General features: G+C 46.1%; 2 protein-coding genes across 2 annotated transcripts in view; one reads left to right on the forward strand and one right to left on the reverse strand.

Moving 5' to 3' along the window:
- The window catches only part of UROC1 (urocanate hydratase 1), a 57607-nt gene extending 51254 nt beyond the window's left edge, over positions 1–6353 (reverse strand). Inside the window, exon 1 of the mRNA XM_080996915.1 lies at positions 5824–6353. Within this exon, the coding sequence (XP_080853041.1) occupies positions 5824–5949 (126 nt within the window). The 5' untranslated portion in view covers positions 5950–6353. The remainder of the gene's footprint in view (positions 1–5823) is intronic.
- A 4344-nt stretch (positions 6354–10697) lies between these two features.
- The window catches only part of LOC308472240 (netrin-4-like), a 59358-nt gene continuing 51195 nt past the window's right edge, over positions 10698–18860 (forward strand). Inside the window, exon 1 of the mRNA XM_080996923.1 lies at positions 10698–11269. Coding sequence (XP_080853049.1) covers positions 11182–11269 — 88 coding nt within the window. The 5' untranslated portion in view covers positions 10698–11181. The remainder of the gene's footprint in view (positions 11270–18860) is intronic.

Here is an 18860-nt window from a genome sequence, read left to right on the forward strand (position 1 = left end):
TATCTGATCTTCTTTGTGAAATCAAATAAGCAGACAGCAGAGAAGGGAGCTGACTTTAGCCTTTGGCTTACATGGTATACGAGGCCAGGAAGCAGTGGTGAGATCAGGGCTCTACAGGCACATTGAATTGGCTCTGCCAGGGTATTTGCACAGCCCTGACCTCACCGCTGCCTTGCCTCCCACTCCTAATCAGTGACAATGCTGCTGCCAGAAAGCTATTGCTCCCATATGGAAAGGAAGCTCCACAGATGGTGATGCCTTCAGACTATGCAAAAATATGATGAGCTAGCCCAGTGTCTCCATGCTGAGACGATTCAAGCTCAGCTTGAGCAGCATCTTAAATATTCAAGCGGCATTTTAAAAATACTGTTTGCAGCTCTAGGCTCAGTTTTTAGGAAGAATGGGTCACAAATCACAATCTGCTATATATTTTGCAAATGGGATTGTCCATCAGCTCTCTTTGTTTCCAGGCACCTCTTGAGATATTGTCTCCCAATTTGGCACGACATTTCCTGAGATGGTGGAGTGGTACTGAACCAGATCAGTGATCCTCCAGAACTGCTATCTTTCCTGGGAGGGATGTTCCCATTGGTACCAAGTCAGGAGAACACAAGGAGAGCCTTGCTGGACCAAGCCAAAGGCACATTCATTTCAGCATCCTGTTCATATTGTGGCCAACCAAATGCCAGGACCCCCACACAAGAACACTCTTCCCACTTGTGATTCCCTGCAACTGGTGTTCAGAGGAATACTGCTTCTGACCGAGGAGATGCTACACATAATGGCCAGTAGCCACTGACAGCCCTGTTCTCCATAATGCTCTAAACTACTACTCAAGTAGTGGTAGCAGCCTAGCAGTAGAATAAATAGTCTTTAGAAAGCCAAATCCATTATTTTGACAAACTGTGATGCATTTCAGACACTGAATGAACCCAATTCCCTAGTTGTTTGTGGCTTAACATCTAGTCATCTGGAATTGACAATGCTGTGCCCTTTTCCAGGTGAAGACTTTAGCATTTGCAGATTCCCTTCCCTTCTACTATTACAGCACAATGACCTTCATGTGCAAACTAACATGGCCATTTGTCCTAATTTACACAACCAAGTACTGCAGACAGCTACATTTTAGAGACAAAAGACTCTTGTCTGCAACTGACAGTTCTAGATGGACTCTACTTAAGAGGCTAGCACAAAGAAGATGAAATGTGTTTGTGTTCTACTAACAAAAGTAATTGGATAACGATGGGCTATTTGTTGGGCAAATGTCTTTGTTGAATTGGCAGGTGAAGCCACACAGTGAAGAGACATCAGCTGGCAGGTGGAATATTAGATGCTAAAGCGACAAACTGGAAAGCTGGCGAGGTGTTGAATTTTGACAGGCTGCAAATTGTACAAATAAGTATCTGCTTTGTGTATCCAAACAAGTTAATTCAGTGCGGCCCCAGTTTTCCATGTGCAAACAGGAGTGACCAATAGGGAGGGATGGATCTGATCTCCTAGCAGCAGTGCCACCGTCTAGTACTGGGACAGAATAGTGGCAGTGTCATCAGACTGGCACAAGTGCACCAGTGTGCCAATTGAGTGTGCCCAAACTGCCTCAACCTTGCTGCTGCCCTGCTCTACATCTGCATCACTCTGGTATGCAGTAGTGGCACTGCTGCCAGGAGGCCAGGTCCACAGCAGCACCTCTCCTCACTGCCGTCTCCTGTGTGGAAATGTTTCAAAGCATATCCTTTGGGGGGGGGGGTGGACCACTGCTCAATAACAGAGCACATGCTTTGCTTGCAGAAGGTTCCAGGTTGAATCCCCGGCATCTCCAGGTAGGGCTGGGATGGAGGACATGCTGCCTGAAACCTTAGAGAGCCACTGCTAAGTCAGTGTAGACCAGAGGTTCCCAAACTGTGGTCCACGGACCACTTCATTCAGGTAGCCTGTCTGGATTTGAAGGCGGGAGATGGTATATTCAACATTCATATTGATTTTATTTCTTACACTGTATTACAATTTGAATGCTAAGGAATTCAAATAACAATGCAATGAAACACACTGTGTAGGAAATAAAAGAAGCCCATTAAAAAATACTGTTAAAAACCATACAGCACCTAGCACATGGGTAGGCAAACTAAGGCCCGGGGGCCGGATCTGGCCCAATTGCCTTCTAAATCCAGCCTGTGGAATCAGCGTGTTTTTACATGGGTAGAATGTGTCCTTTTATTTAAAATGCATCTCTGGGTTATTTGTGGGGCATAGGAATTCATTCATCCCCCCCCCAATACAACCCAGCCCCCACAAGCTCTGAGGGGCAGTGGACCAGCCCCCTAATGAAAAAGTTTGCTGACCCCTGACATAGCACAATGCATTATAATTGCTACGACAGGCAGAGAAACCATCAAGTGGTCCGCTAAGATGCTCAACCATTTTCATGTGGTTCAAGGGGGTGGGGGAGTGTGGGGGCCATTGGAGTAAATGATACTGCCCTAGATGGAGCCATGGTCTGGCTCAGAATAAGGCCATTTCCTAAGTTCTTATGTAAGGCAAGTTTACTCTTTAACAGGGGCACAATGAAGCGATGCAGGCTATCTATGTATGGCAGACAAAGGAAATGCAGCAGAGAGTCCTATGGCATTGTAGGGTAGCAGAGTAATACATTTAACAAAAAAAATTTTGTTTTTGCTGCATCAGGCCAACACAGCAACCCTTCTGTAATTTGCCAAAGGAAGACACTGTCTTTCTTAGGATTGGTAATAGTAAAGCACAGAGACTTCTGCCTCTGGGCAGGGAAAAGGAGGAGACAGAGGATGTTGCGGCTTCAAGTCCCGAGCAACAAAGGGGCTTGGAAGAAAGAGAAGTCAGGAACCATATATGGAAAGAGCCTTGCAGATATGGTTTGGTTTATCCAAGGAGATTAAAGATGAGATGGTGGAAAGAGCCACGTAGCTCTTCCGAAGGACCCCGAAGCACATGGCTAAAGCTCTCATAAAGGCTTTATATTATTGCCAGAAGCAGAGATGCATGAAAACAAAACATGGGAACAGTTTTGAGTTAATACTGCAAATATAAATTGAAAATAAAGTGCTGCAGATACACAGGCCTGATCCTCAGCTTATATTAACTGGCATTGTTCCCTCAGCTTTGGAACACATTACGGTTACACTGCCGATTCTACTTCTAATACTGCTACTACTATTCCAATGAATTATATTATCATGGCTGATATTATTAATAGTCACAGCAACAATAATCATTTATATTAATTGCAAACTTGTTCTCCAAGTGCTGGTCTTGGGATGGAGCAACTGCCCTATGAGGAAAGGTTACAGCATTTAGGTTTTTTTAGTTTAGAGAAAAGGAAAGTAATGGCTTGTCTATATTTCCACTGTCCCGTGCCTAGAAAGCATGGCTTTGAGCAGTTTTGTCTTTGCCCCACTGCTTTCCCCCAGAAAACTCACTCTTTAGTGCTAAATCAGAGCAGACATCATTCTGGAGAAAACCCAATTGATGTTTGCTCTGATTCAGCAGTAAAGATTGGGTTTTCCTGGGGGAAAGTAGCAGGGCAAGCAAAAGTGGATGACCCCAAAGAGCCAACAGGATAGAAGTTTATAAAATTAGGCATGGCCTGGGGAAAGTGGTCTGATGCCAGATCCTATAGAGAAAGTAGCAAGGCTAACAGGCTGTTGCAGGACCACAGACAGCTCCCAGTGAGCAACCTGCTCCCACAAAAGTTGGGAGCAGACTAAAGCCTTTTAAGCTTCTGTGTCCAGACTCCCTCTTCCAGACTCTACTGCCTTGTAGACAACTTCAGAGTCTTAAAGGGCCAGCTCTCTGGTCTGAAGACAGGCACTCTTGCCCTGTTCCCTAGTTTCTCTCCTGGTGTGCTCCCTGCACCGCTGAACCAATGATGTGTGGTGGGAGGCATCCGGTTTCTCAGGGGAAGGAGCCTGTGATGGTCCAGGCTCTGGCCCTATAGGCCATGGTGGTCAACTCTAGGAGATTCTTCTGGAGGCTGCTGTCCAGCGGCCTCAGTTGTAGTCATCTCCTGCTCTCCAGCAGTTAGTTCAGGGCTCTTAATCTGACCTGGCTCCTTAGTACGTGCCTCTGCAGCCTCTGACTCTGGGCCTGGATTGCTGTGGCTTGATTCAGGGGTCAGGACAATGCAAACTTGGTGCAAAACCATCTAGCGTCAGCTCAACCCCTCTCTGGACAGAGAGCCTTTCCACCCACTGTACCTTTGTCTTGTGTGGATTATCTCTGATCTAGTCGGAGGCAGTAGGCCTCTGAATACTAGTGTTTGGAAACCACAGGAGGAGAGACTGCTCTGGTGCTCAGATGCTTCTTGTGGGTTTCCCACAGGCTTCTAGCTGGCCTCCACGAGAACAGAATGCTGGTTGAGATGATCTATTGGTCTGATCCAACGGGCTATTTCCCTCATAAAAGCCTCCATTGGTCCTAATTGCCCTCTGTCAATGCAAGGGACACACTAATGGATACAAACCCATGAGGTTAGACTCACTTTGGAGGATGATGCTATCTAGGAATAAAAGCCTGTTACATTGAAAAGATACATAACATTTAAATTACCCGCTAAATACGTTTGGAGAAAGCGACTCACAAACATATTATGTGCCAAGACTTTTGAGCCAGCTACTGCCTCTCAGCCTAATGCAATAATACAGGGTGAGCCCTTTAAAAGAGGCCCCATGGATACAGGGTACACATGTTCCACGGGGCCACTTTTAAAAGGCTCACCCTGTGCAAAGATGCCACAAGTCCTCTCTGATTCAGAGTAAAACAATCCTGGAAGCACCCTCCTGGGAATTTCTCACTGGTTGGGGAAGCGGTGGGCATGTAACAATACTTAAGAACCCAGCAGGCAACTCAGTTACTGCTTAGTTAAACAATTATTTATTTTTTGGTTGCCCAACCAAAGAACAAATCATTAACTCAACTCACTCAAGGATGAGTCTCAGTTTGAATATGCCAGGCCAATCGATTTCCCCCAAATGTCCCTCACCACCATATCATCATAGCAGTTTCTTTTTAAAGGCTTGAAAAACTAAGTCAGTCTCCTGCACAACTGTTTTTGTTGAAAATTGAGAACCTATAACCCTGTAGACAACAATTCACTTTGTTTATTTATTTTATTTATTGTATTTATTTATTTATTATTAAATTTATATTCTGCTTTTCCTCCAAAAGGAGCCTAGGACTGAAAACAAGTGATAAACTTATTTTAAAATCTCAAAAACAATTTCAGTATGAATACAGACTTGGATAATAGGTCAGTATCCATGAGCATTGGTCATTCTGTCTGGGGCTGATGTGCATTGGGGTCCAACATCTGGAAAGTAACAAGTGGCTCATTCCTGCCTTACAAGAACACATATCTCTGTATACATAAATACAGTGTTATTCTTACATTCTTATGTTAAAGGGCAAGTCTATCCATTCCTTTAAGTTTACAAAGCTAAGCACACTTACTAGAAAATGTTCCCCTAGAACATGCACAAGCGTTATTTAGGACTGGGCTCTACTTGTGGAAAGACATGTTTAAAAATAAGCAACTAAATCTATTGTCTAATGACTAAGCAGACAAAAGTACTTCACGCTTTATTTGCTTCACTGAGCGACAACAGAAGGACCATGATGATTGCTTATGGTCTCCTCTTTTATCTAGGCAACATGTGTCTCTATAACCAGTTTCTGTGAATATTTTTATTCCTGTGCGTTTGGGGAACTGGGATGCCACAGACCAGCAAAGGCTGAAGTTCTGGTGTGTTTAAACAGGTGTGGGCACCCAAAGAGATCCCATGCAAATGTTCTTACCTTTTCTTCATGAGAATCCAGGTTGGGAGTCCTCACGGGAGCATGAGGGATTCCACTCTTTCGGCCCCTGTTCTCTGGAACAGGGTTCAAGGGAAGCCCGCCACAAATTTCTTTCAGGCTGGACATGGCTTGTGAGAGGTTGTAATTAGAGGAAGAAGATCATTCACAGAGAGCTATTGCCTGAGGGGCAAGACAGAAGATAGAGGCTCTCTTTGGAGAGTCCTGGGGGATCTTCAGCAACTTTGAGGTGACCCCTGATGAAAGCAAGCTGCTCACTGGCTTTTGTATGTGCACCTCCAGTTCTCTGGAGAAAAGACACCATGCCTGTCAGACACACCTATTCAGTCTCCACAATCCTATTGGCTTCTCCTGCCTCCTCCTCCTAAAGAATAATTCACAGGCCTACTGATTATTCTCTGGCCATTCTTTGCGCATGCTTTTGGGCCTGTTACTTTGAACCACATTCGGCAAGCTTATGTACTTTGCACACACACACATTCACTACTCTGAGGGGCCTGGTGGGTTTTGCAAGGTTTTGAACCAACTGAAAGACACAGCAGTGTGTGTCAAGTTTAAAAGATTCTACAATCTGACAAAAAAAATCAAATCTTCGTATTTGCGTGTTTTCATTTGTGGGCCTTAATGTAGATCACCTTTGAGACTCCCCTATCTGATTATAGTAGTAGTAGTAGTAGTAGTAGTAGTAGTACCCTGCCCATCTGACTGGGTGACTTCCAACAAATATAAAAGCATAACGAAACATCAGACATTAAAAACTTCCCTATACAGGGCTGCCTTCAGGTGTCTTCTAAAAGTTGTATATTTATTTATCTCCTTGACATCTTATGGGAGGGCGTTCCACAGGGTGGGCTCCACTAGTTATTAAATCCTCTGTTTACCAGCTTTGGGTTCCAGTAATCACTAGCAGAGCTTTACAACAGGTAAAATTCACAATAAGGTGATGAAACATACATATATATTTTTTTAAATCACAGCAACAAAATGTCCTATAAAACTGACACCAACATGTAAGTCTACAAAGAATCATGGGAGCCATACAGCAGTAGCATAACATAATGACAAAACCTCCAAATTGCTCTAAAACAAGGCAGCCCTTTCCAGGCATTTGAAGGAGCAATGTGAACTCTCCTCAGGAGAGATTTCTATAATGTTGGGGCCACCTTTGAGAAGCCCCTGTCCTAAGGCAAGCCCCTTGCTTCTCTGATCATGAGGAGGGGGAGGGACTCTGAAGAGGATCTCAATATGTGCCTGGCTTCATAGAGGAGAACGGCACAACTATCCTATTCCATTCATTTGGCTGCCTCAGTCAGTCAATTTCGGGTGTCAAATTGCTGATTATTTAACTTATTCTTATCAGGCACTTCCAGACCATCATATTTTAGTACAGATCTCTCACACTTCTGGGTACATGCTGGAATAATATGCCTTTTACACAAAAAGAGCACACCTTCCTAATTCACCCCCCACCAGCCCCAGTGATGAAAACATGCATAATGGGGTGGGCAGAGGGGGGAGAACTCAGATGAACCAAAGCAGAAGTGAAGTGCTTCTTACTATCTTAGGCCTTACACACATGGCCCACAAATGCCTTGGGGAAGAGAAAGAAAAGAATGAAATATTTTTGCAGATCAGGGAATTAAGTCAAAGGCACATTTGCCGAGGGTGGGGACAATAAGCCTGTTATCAGAGGGCTGCAGGCCTGGAAATCTGGTTGGAAGAAAGGAATGAAGAAAGGAAAGAAAGGAATGGCTGGTGGAAATTTTGCCCCTGAATATGTCCCACTCATGCAGTCAGTCAGAACTATTGCAGAAAGAGATTAGAAAATCCACTTTATGGCTCCAGTAGGCAGCAATCAGTTCTGGTGATACAGACACTCAGGGGATAAAAACAGAGAGTTGTGGAAATCGTAATGTGACCCAATAAACAGACTGCTGGGGAAAATATAGAAACTAGGGATCAAACCCCACCTAATCTGCAGATTTACTGGGTGGCCTTAATGAAATTCCTGCTGTTTAGCATTGACACACCTTCTGTAAAATGGGCATAATGCAGTGATGTATTTTGTGGTGTTGCAGCAAGAAGACGGGAAAGGATCACAGCAGGGAACAATGATCAGTATGCTTGTACGCAACATGCAAACATAACCACATGCATAGTTGTGGAAACATTTTGTGACTGTGGGTAAGCCAGGGGTGGGGGAACTTCAAGTCGGCAGGGCATGGTAGTGGCCCTCTAGGGCTTCTGTATCTGGCCATAGATACTCTTCCCAGGCCACACCCTCTCTCCTCAGGCTACACTCATCACCGGCCTGCTTCCCACCCCAAATATTTGTGCCCAGCAGGAAGGTGACCTTGAGCTCTCATAATGCCTTTTGGTTGTCTGGGTGAAGGCTAGAGAGGGTAAGTGTGTAAATCAGATAACTGCTCTCCCACTTTTGCCTCTGGCCGCACAGACTTGGTGCCTGCCAAGATCCCTTGCCCCTTATTTATTTGTAATAAAAAATAAATAAAGGTTGGCCTTTGTTGTTGTTCATTGCTTGGAAGGGGCTTCTCTGTTGTGTGAGGGTTTTGTTGTTGTTGCCTGTGTTAGAACATATGAACAGCTTGCTGAATCAGCCCAATGACCCATCCAGTCCAACACCCTTTTTGTCACAGTGGCAAAAGAGTTTTATCACTTTGCAGGGGTACGGGGAGGTATTTTTGAAAGCAGTTCTGAGCACCACCAGTTTGTTGGAAAGGAGTACAACAAGGCTGTATATTGTCTCTCTGCTTATTTAACTTATATGCAGAATTCATCATGCAAAAGGCTAGGCTGGAGGAATACCAAGCCGGAATTAAGATCGCCGGAAGAAATATCAACAATCTCAGATATGCAGATGACACAACCTTGAGGGAAGAAAGTGAGGAGGAATTAAAGAACCTTTTAATGAGGGTGAAAAAGGAGAGCGCAAAATATGGTCTGAAGCTCAACATCAAAAAAAGAAGATCATGGCCACTGGGCCCATCACCTCCTGGCAAATAGAAGGGGAAGAAATGGAGGCAGTGAGAGATTTTACTTTCTTGGGCTCCGTGATCACTGCAGATGGTGACAGCAGTCACGAAATTAAAAGACGCCTGCTCCTTGGGAGGAAAGCAATGACAAACCTAGACAGCATCTTAAAAAGCAGTGGAAGACAGGAGTGCCTGGCGTGCTCTGGTCCATGGGGTCACGAAGAGTCGGACACGACTAAACGACTAAACAACAACACCATGATGTGGGTATTTGGCAATGCCCACAACAGTTTCTTACATTTCCAAATCTGTCTCCATACGCAAAAGTGGTTGAGGACACCTCTAGTCTTTTTGCTGTAAGAGACTTGTCCTGGCTCTCCTTCTGGAACGTTGCAAGGAGAACTGAAAACACGGAGGACTGAATAAAAAGTTCTAAAGGGCTGGGCTGAGTTTCAATATCATGAAAGGGCAGCTAATGGTTATGTATTTCACTTGCAAAGACACTTGTGGGATATTCTGTCTCAGATGCAAACAAACGAACAAAAAACCCCACCTTGGCTGGCCTTGGGAAGGACACACCTTGACTTGGAGCAGGAAGTGATATACTGTTTTGCCTCTGGCAGCAAAATAACTTTGCATGAGCCTGTAAACCCCAGGGGGGTGGAGAAACCCCGGCCTGCACTGCAACCAGTCGGCCAAAGCATTGCTTAGTTTCCAACCAGCTGCAAAAATTCAATCTTACTTTTCCCTGCTTAAATCCAACTTCTGCTTCTCCTCCCAGACAGGCTCTGGCAGGTTATTAACGCTGCTCGTTAATCAGCATCCATCCTTAGTGGTCGAAGCCACTAAGCAGGACAGCACATGTCCGATCACAGCAGCAATTTGTTAAACCCTCCTCCTCCTGGACCACTTTGCCTCTGTCGCCTGCCCGCCTCGGTGCTATGCGCAGACGGCGCCTGCTGTTGTTGGCCGTTATGCCTGAGGGGGGCGCTGCGGAGACACGAATCGACCCCGAGCCTGGCCGGTGCGAAGGGGGGAGCGACGGAGGAAGGAGCGCTTTCCCCGCCGGGCATTTGGTTTTAAAGGCCCAGGACAGGCGCAGCGTCGGAGTTGGAGGCTTGACGGGCTCTTGCGAAGTGGGGGAAAGGAGAGGCTCTGCGAGCGAGCAAACGCGGACACGTGCGTCTGGAGAGCGGCGCAAGCAGCCGAAGGAGTGCGCAAGTGAGATGCAAAACACAGACACGCACACGTATCAAAGGACAGGAAGAGGATCACATGTCAGAATAATCCCTTTTGCAGCCAGACGGGGCTAGAGGGGACCGAGGTGGCCGGCAGAGGCGATCGCCGCGGGGTTGGAGAGACGCGAGCAGCTCGGCGCAAAGAAGCCTCGCCTCCCAAAAAAATTAGCTCATCGTCATTTTTTATTTTATTTTATAGAAGGCACTGATCCAAGGCACCTGAAAGTGAAGGAAGGGGCTATTCACCAATCCCCACAAAAGCCACCCAAGCCCAGCGCTGCCCTGAATAGTAGTAACAATACTACTACTAATAATAATCCATTTTCTTTTAAAGACGGTGGAATACATAGGATCGCCTCTGAGACACCGGCGATAGTCCCAAGGGGGTGGGGGAGAAGGCCGTGCTTGGGCGACCGAGGAGGGGGTGGTTGGGGGGGGTGAGAGGGTGGCAAAACAAAGGCGGCTTTGCCCTCGATTGCACTCGCGTTAGAGGAGCGCCAAAGCGCGAGTCAGTCCGACGCGAGGAGGAGGAGGAGGAGAGCCGATTGGAAACATTCAGGCGGCCAAGGGAAGGTCCGAAGTGAAATCGAAAGTTGAGTGAACTCCGAGGGAACTTTCGCCCTCCGCGCCGCGTCGCCGCCTTGACCCTGCGAAAGGTCGACGGGCGAGGAGGAGGACCAGGCTTGCTCCGCTCGGCTTGCTGTGTCAGACGTGTGAACTTCACCTCGTCTCCGGGGGGAGGGGGCGAAGGGGCTCTATCTCGAAGCAGCCAGCCAGCGCTCTGCCTGAATCCACTGGGAGGCGATGGGCGGCTGAGGTGGACGCGCCGGGGGAGGCGAAGCGGCCGCGGAGCTGGGAAGCGCGCCTTAGATCCGAAGGGGAGAGAGAGAGGAAAGATACACAGAGACACGCGCGGCGGGTTCCCACCCACCCCTTCAGGGAAAGAGAAGCACGAGGAGCCCGCAGTCATCGCTGCCCTGAAGGAAAGTGTTTTTGTTTTGTCTGCTCTGCCCCCGCCCCGAAAAGAAAGGTCATGTGGGCACCAAGCTTGTAGAAATACCACCACCATCATCATCATCATTATTATTACCCTCGCGCCTCCGGAGAAGATGGATTTCCTAGGCGGAGTCATGCAGCATAAAAGCATAACGCTGATCGTATTCCTGGAGTATATTATTTCTGGCCATCCTGGAGCAGGTAAGCGGAATTACGCATAGGTTCCCAATCAATGGTGGGGGAGAGCTTTAAAGCCTCTTCCGAGTGTTTATTTGTAGGAAGAGGAGAAGCCGTCCGTTTTTTCTTTAGCTGTATAGCCCACTCTGTCACTGAGTCCAGAGGCTGGCAATACCTGTGTCTCATCCCCGCCTAGGTCCCGGTTGTTCCCATTTCAAAGCCAGGAAACTGAGGCACAAAGAAAGGTAATTCTCCCAGAACCATGCTGCACTGGGATTCAGATCAGGTTGAAATGGGATTACTGGGTATGGTTTTTTCAACAGTGAAATCTTATGCAAGAAATTTTTGGTTTGCACAAAGGCTCAGATGCCAGGCTCTACTATAAGGAGAGCCACACAAGATTGAGAGTTATGATTCCATATTCAGCACGCTGTCTGCCTGCAAGTACTTGAGATGGGCTGTGACTTTGGGTGCATAATGTATGTGCATATCAGTGCTTTGAGTTTGGACTTAGCGCATAGGATAGTGTTGGGAATAAACATATCCTAATAAGAGCAGCTTTCAACTCATGCCACAAAACGTGTCTTGCTCACCAATATGCACTGCTTCTCAGGAAGAGCATATCTATGTTTCTAACCCTCTCTGGTGAGGACTGAGATGCATTATTGACATAGAGCATGAACCATCCCCTCCCATCTTCATGTAGAAGCCCTCCAGTGTGCTCTTGTCTGTAAGCATGAGGCTGTGCCCTTGATGGGTCTATCTCAGTGCTATCTACACTGACTGGCAGCAGTCCTCCAGGATGTCAGACAGGAGTTCTTGCTCAACCTGACATGGGTGTGCTAGAAACCGAACACAGGACTAATGGGCTGAGTTATGGGTGGCGTTGCTCCTCAATGATCTAAGGAGGGATAATAATGGTCCTTCACAATTTGTGACCCAAAACACTCAATGCAGTCATGTCTTTGGCATTACAAGTTGTTCAGGAACATAGGAAGCTGCCTTCTACAGAGTCATACCATAGCTAGTCCATGTTGCACAGTGATGTCTGCTTGACGCTGACCACCAGTGGCTCTCCAGCCAGGACTAATAATAACAATAACAATAACAATAATTTGTTTATACCCTGCTCATCTGGCTGGGTTTCCCCAGCCACTTTGGGTGGCTCCCAATAGAATATTCATATTAATAATAATAATAATAATAAAACGATAAAACATCAAACATTAAAAACTTCCCTAAAGAGGGCTGCCTTCAGATGTCTTCTAAAAGTCAGATAGTTGTTTATTTCTTTCTCAAACCCACCTGGAGATGCAGGGGACTGAACCTGAGTTCTTCTACATGCAAAGCAAGAGCTTGGCCACTGGGCTAGAGCAGTGTTTCTCAATCTTTTTTTCCGACCGTGACTCCCCTTTCAACCTTGTTTCCTTCATGTGGCCTCCCCTGCTCTACTGGTAGAAAGGGAGCTATTTTGTTTGTAAATAGAACATCTTCTATTTATATTTTTTAATAATTATATAATTGCACCTGGGGGCACCCTTGGAATATCCTTGGAATATGGCCCCCGGCTGAGAAACACTGAGCTAGAGCCCCACCACCTCCACCTGCAAGGGGATATGTTGATACTATGGCGAGTGTACCATAATGCACTTAGCCATTCCCAAGAACGCAAGGCCCTCCCCCACTTTTCATTGACTGGTACCACTTCTGTGGGAGTGGTCAGCACTCTAGGAGCCTAAAGAGACGAGTGGACTGCTGGATAGAGTGGGCATATTGGCCGACGGTTGGCACAGCAGAAGCGAGAGCTCAGTGGCTGTGGGGATCCTCTTCTCATACACAGAGCTGCATTGGGTGAGGCCCGATTGTGGCTTAGTTTTCAGACATTATGACTCTTGAGCAAGGAAAGCCACATGGTGGTAGTGAGCCTGTTGTAAACATTGAGTAAGAAAGGAAATGAACTCCAATTTGATTCTCTTTAACACCTGTAAAGCAAGGAGTCCATTTAGTCTGCCAAACAGTAGGGCAGGCTATGTTAGTTTTGACCATGATACTCAAATTGTAGAGGAAATTGTTGAGAGGCAATCAAGGGGAATTCCTGGTTTTCAAATATACTTGTGAAAACCTAGATATCAAGGTGCACGTATGAAGTTTCAAATATATCCAAATTCCATTCCGCTGCATTTTTTCGACTCCCGATCTCTGTACAGCTTTCTATCCGCTGCACCACACCAGGCTGCATCTTCCGTCTATATACAGCTTCATAGCCCATGCTTGCTATTTTGGTTCTGTTGAAACAGCGGATAGTATGCAACCCCCCACCCCTTCTTGCCAATGATTACATTGGGTGGTGGCTTATACCCCTTAGCATGGTTGTTCCTTCTTCTTTCCCATTTGTTCAACAGCTCTACGAACTGGGGAAACTGGTGTGAGTGTTTTGCTTTTTAACTCAGCGATGGCAAGCAAAGGGAAGGTTTTAGTAGTTTGGTTTTGTGTTAGTGAAAAGCATAAAATAATCTTGTGATGTACAATAGATGACAGATTATGAAACAGATGAATGCATCAGACAGTGGCTTCTCCCATTATCTATTCTCATCAGAATTGTTGTCACTTTCCATCAATCATACACGGCAATGATAAAATTACCCCTGATCCACTTTGTTTTCAGCCCTTTCCCCTTTATCCTGTGACCAGTGTAAAATGTGTTACAATATTAACATTTAGCTGCTATATAAAGTTAGGACACAGCAGAGAAACTGTCCAGTCTTCATACATTAGGGGCAGTATGCCTTGCAAGGTTTGTGTTACTCTGTCCTGGACTGTCAGATGTTATTGAAGATGTGCCACTGTGGGACTGCATTGTGTTGAGAGCTAAAACCTCTTCACTGACCCTAGTGACTCGGATGACCTCAGCCACTGAGAATCGAGCCCAGCCTTATTTGCATAGCTCCACCCTTTCGTGATCTTACGGCCAACAAATTTCAATGGGGATTAGACAAATTCAGGGAGGATGAGGCTACCAGTGGTTACCAAACCCCGATGGCTATGTCCTGCTTCCATGGTTGGAGGCAGCATGCTTCTGAATTCCAGTTGCTGGAAATTGCAGCAGGGGAAAAGTGCAGTTGCGCTCAGGTCCTGCTAGTGGGCTTCCTCTAGGCATCTTGTTGGCTCCTGTGAGAGTAGGATGCTGGACTAGATGAGCCATTGGCCTCATCCAGCAGGCTCTTCTTATGTTTTTATGACCAAACCCTGGCTCTCCCTGCTTGATCCCACTGGATGCAAAGCTTTTGTACAATAATGATACAGTATTGCTGAAAGACTGACGATCAGAAATTGAGGGATGAAGTTAAATCCAAATGGTTGATATCAGTGGGACCATGCTACAGTAGTTGGTTACTAGACTAAGTAGCATGGCTGTTTACACACAATTAAATATGTTTGGCTGCAGTAATTCCTCCCTCACTTCCCTCAAACAAAGCAGAAGCAGAGGAGGTGACCAGTGGAAAGTAGGAAACCATTTCAGATCCATTTTAATACAGTGGTACCTCAGGTTACATACGCTTCAGGTTACATACGCTTCAGGTTACATACGCTTCAGGTTACAGACTCCGCTAACCCAGAAATAGTGCTTCAGGTTAAGAACTTTGCTTCAGGATGAGAACAGAAATCGTGCTCCGGCAGCGCGGCGGCAGCGGGAGGCCCCATTAGCTAAAGTAGTGCTTCAGGTTAAGAACACTTTCAGGTTAAGTACGGACCTCTGGAACGAATTAAGTACTTAACCTGAGGTACCACTGTATTTCTTTAAGGGTGAAAGGGTAAATCGGGCAATAGGAGAGAGGTGATTAGATCAGAGGGCTATGAACTAAGAAATAAGCTAGCATTCTGGTTATATGCCTCCTTCAGAGGTTAGATAGTAGGCTTATATTTCAGCAGTTTGTGGTGAAGCTTTAAACAACCTCACTTTCCCATTCTATATTTAAATACCCTACAGTGTCCACTGGGAATAATAGCTCTCAAGATAAGTTTAGTTTATGCTATTTCATATCATAAGCTTTCTATTTTAAGTGATACCACAGATCCATCCATCCATTCATTCATTGGTTTTGTATGCTGCTTTTTCCACACACACCAAAAATGTGTGGCATCACTGTGTGGCAGATTCTGACCATGTTTAGCCAAATATTCAAAGGTGACCTCTTTGGACCTTCTTCTTCGTCATTCAAAGACCTTAGACTGAAGCAGGCATGGACTGGGATACTGGGAGAGAGGGCCGAACACCTGGACAGAGCTTAGGTGTTATATCACTGTAGAGTAGTAAATCCCATCTTCTGCTCTTACCTCTCTTACCAATATTAGCTAGATCAGCCTTCACAAATCTCATGCCCTCCAGATGTTGTTGGACTACAACTCTCATGACTGATGGGAGTTGAAGTCCCAAGAACATCTGGAGGACACCAGCTTGGTAAAGGCTGAGCGAATTTCCCCCCAGAAGCTTCTTTACACAGTAGCACATAAACTATGAAATTTGTTACCACAAGATGTGTTGATGGCCACCCATTTAAATGCCTTCAAAAGGCAATTAGAATTATTACGGGACACATGGTGCATTGCACAATTATATCGGCAAACAAGAAAGATTACCATTTCAAAGAGCCTATGCATTTCAACAGTTATAAAGGAAAGGGATAAAGGGAAGAGGCAGACTGCTTTAAGGAGTTAGGCTTCATGGAACAGATTAGCCTACTAAAATGTATATATAAAGAGGAAGGGACATATATATAAAGAGCTTTTCCATTGCACCATTTAGAATTAAAACTAGCAGCAGCAACTCTTTTTTCAAAGAGTTGGTTGTAGAAAGACTCCCCTGGTTTTCCATTGCTCTCAGATGGAACATGAAGCATCCTTACTATGGGTGTGGTGTGACAACAGGATCCTATGTACCATGGGCGTAGCCAGGATTTATTTGGGGGGGCAGGCTTTATGTTGGGGAGGGGAAGAACCGAGATATCTGCAATGCAATTGGTCAGTTAGTTAAGTATTTCTATTTACAGTATTTACTTTATCTTGGGGGGCAGCAGTATTCCTACACCACCACCCCGACTACACCCATGCTATGTAGCAAATGTGCTTGATGTCAGCAGTTATTGAGAAGCAGTGGTGGCCCTGGCAGTACTCCTGGAGGACATACCATTATCAACATCCCATCCAAGAGTATGAAGGAGAAGCCAACTGATCGCAATGAGCCATAGTTTGGATCTGCCCAATTCTTTGCATATAATATTTTTTAGGAATGGGAGCAGTAAGGTCATGGATGCCTACTTCCAGTGAACACACATACTTGGAAGAGAAAGTAGACTATGATCCACTCCACTGGTGTGTTACTAGCCAATCTGCTGGTTACTGGGATCATTGCAGGGCTAGGTTGACCTTAACTATGGTAATTCAGCACTACATTCTTTCTGTCCTTAAGCAAGAGTGCCTAGTCAGGATCCCTTAACACAGAATAGTTATGCCACGTGTGTATGTATTTTTGTGTAAAATACACTTTACTAAATTCTAGTAAAGAATTTAAGGTGCTTTCCAGTGGCATTACACTCTTTCAGTGGAGCAAGAAACCTGGTCAGTCTACCCTATATACTGGTTTACTTATTTTTCCATACTGCCTGTGGTTTGGTTTGGTTTTTTCTTATTTCATAACATGGCATCAATGGGTGAAAGGCACTCAATAGCAAGGGCAGGCCCACTAACTTGAAACATCAAATAAGGATGGGTTTGCATAACTACTAGCTTGGAACATGTGGCTCTTTGAGTATATTATGCAAAGGTTCTGCAGGCCCACTTTTCAAGCCACATGCAGCCAGCTGAACTCGGTAAGGCTATGCGCGCACACTACTGACTTAAAATGCAGCTGGGTCATTCTTTTTCTCAGTGTGGTTTGAAGCTGGTTTGGGGGGAAACATATCAAAACACAGTATTTTCCTAGATCTGGATTGTGGCTAATGCCATGTGTATAAAGGTAAAGGTAAAGGTAAAGGGACCCCTGACCATTAGGTCCAGTCGTGGCCGACTCTGGGGTTGTGGCGCTCATCTCGCTTTATTGGTCGAGGGAGCCGGCGTACAGCTTCCGGGTCATGTGGCCAGCATGACTAAGCCACTTCTGGTGAACCAGAACAGCGCACGGAAACGCCATTTACCTTCCCGCTGGAGCGGTACCTATTTATTTACTTGCACTCTGACGTGCTTTCGAACTGCTAGGTTGGCAGGAGCTGGGACCGAGCAACGGGAGCTCACCCCGTCGCGGGGATTTGAACCGCCAACCTTCTGATCGGCAAGTCTTAGGCTCTGTGGTTTAACCAACAGCGCCACCCGCGTCCCACCCACGTTCCACCCACGCCATGTGTATACCACGTCCCAAACCAGCTAATCTGCTTTTAGCCATCAGCCATCTGAAAGGTTTGCCCAGCTTTTTGATGACTATGTCACTGCCAGACGCTCCAAACATTTGCCAGAAGCCCTCCGACGAACAGCCACCTTGCTGAGCAACTCCCCTGGGATAGAGGGTAAATGCATAAATAGCTGAGTGGCATCGATTATTGCGCAACGCCATCTATCAAGAGCCAGGCACCATCCACCTCGGTGACATACAGCCCCCTGGGAGTGAGAGGAGGAGGGCGCACTGCAGCCTTGATTGTTTAGCCTTGCATGAATTATTCAAGGAGTCCCTTTTGGCATTCAGGGTAAGTCCCTGGTTGCCGGAATGCTCTGCCCCTTTGCCCGCCATGCCCCACTTCTATGACCCCGCGTTTCAGAGAAATAAACCAAGTGACGGATGGGCTGCCTTATTGGCACATTAATTGCTTCCAATGCAAGACTCTTAATCAACTGCAGATTTTGATCCGGCTCTTCCCACCCGCCCCCCTCTCCACTCATTTGTCACATGTGCTCTCCTACTCTGCCGTTCCTAATGACACAGCAGTTCAGACAGGAACCATTTATTGATGTTGCTGCATTAGCAGGCACAGCAGATAAGCCTCCTTGTCATCACCACTGATTAGAAAGCCAACTGTGCTCTTCCCCACTCTGCCTGCTCCATAAAATGCATTTAGAAAATTGGTGGCGGGGGGAGTGGAGGAGAGAGAGAGACAGGCAGTGGGATGCTTTCCGATTCCATCTCTAGGAATGAAAAGAAGCAGATTTCCATTTTAATTTTGAGCAACGGGGCGAGCGTCATCTGTATTCATCTCCTGTCATTCTTGCATTCTGAGGATTCATTGGAAACCAGGGCAAGTCTACTTTTGAAACAGAGCCATGCAAACAGAGCAATTCCATAGTTCTTGGGTTAGACCCAAAGGTTCCCTTCTGCACGGGGGAAAGGCGTAGCTGATCACCCAAGGCCTGTTTTACAGCTCAGGCTGGAGCAGAAGAAGGTGGGAAGTAGATCGGGATCTATTGGTGATTTGCAGCACAGCAGCAAGGGATTCTGACTCGCAGTGGTTGGGCAATAGCAACAGCACAATGACTCCCACCACAGCAAGTTGGACTGCTGAAATGGGAAAGAAAAAGAAAGCTTGGAGGAACCAGACTTGGATTTTAGTGTGCAGAACTCGGTTCAGTTCTG

The sequence above is a fragment of the Podarcis pityusensis genome (assembly GCF_964106645.2).
Source record: "Podarcis pityusensis genome assembly, chromosome: 2".
Classification (NCBI taxonomy): domain Eukaryota; kingdom Metazoa; phylum Chordata; class Lepidosauria; order Squamata; family Lacertidae; genus Podarcis; species Podarcis pityusensis.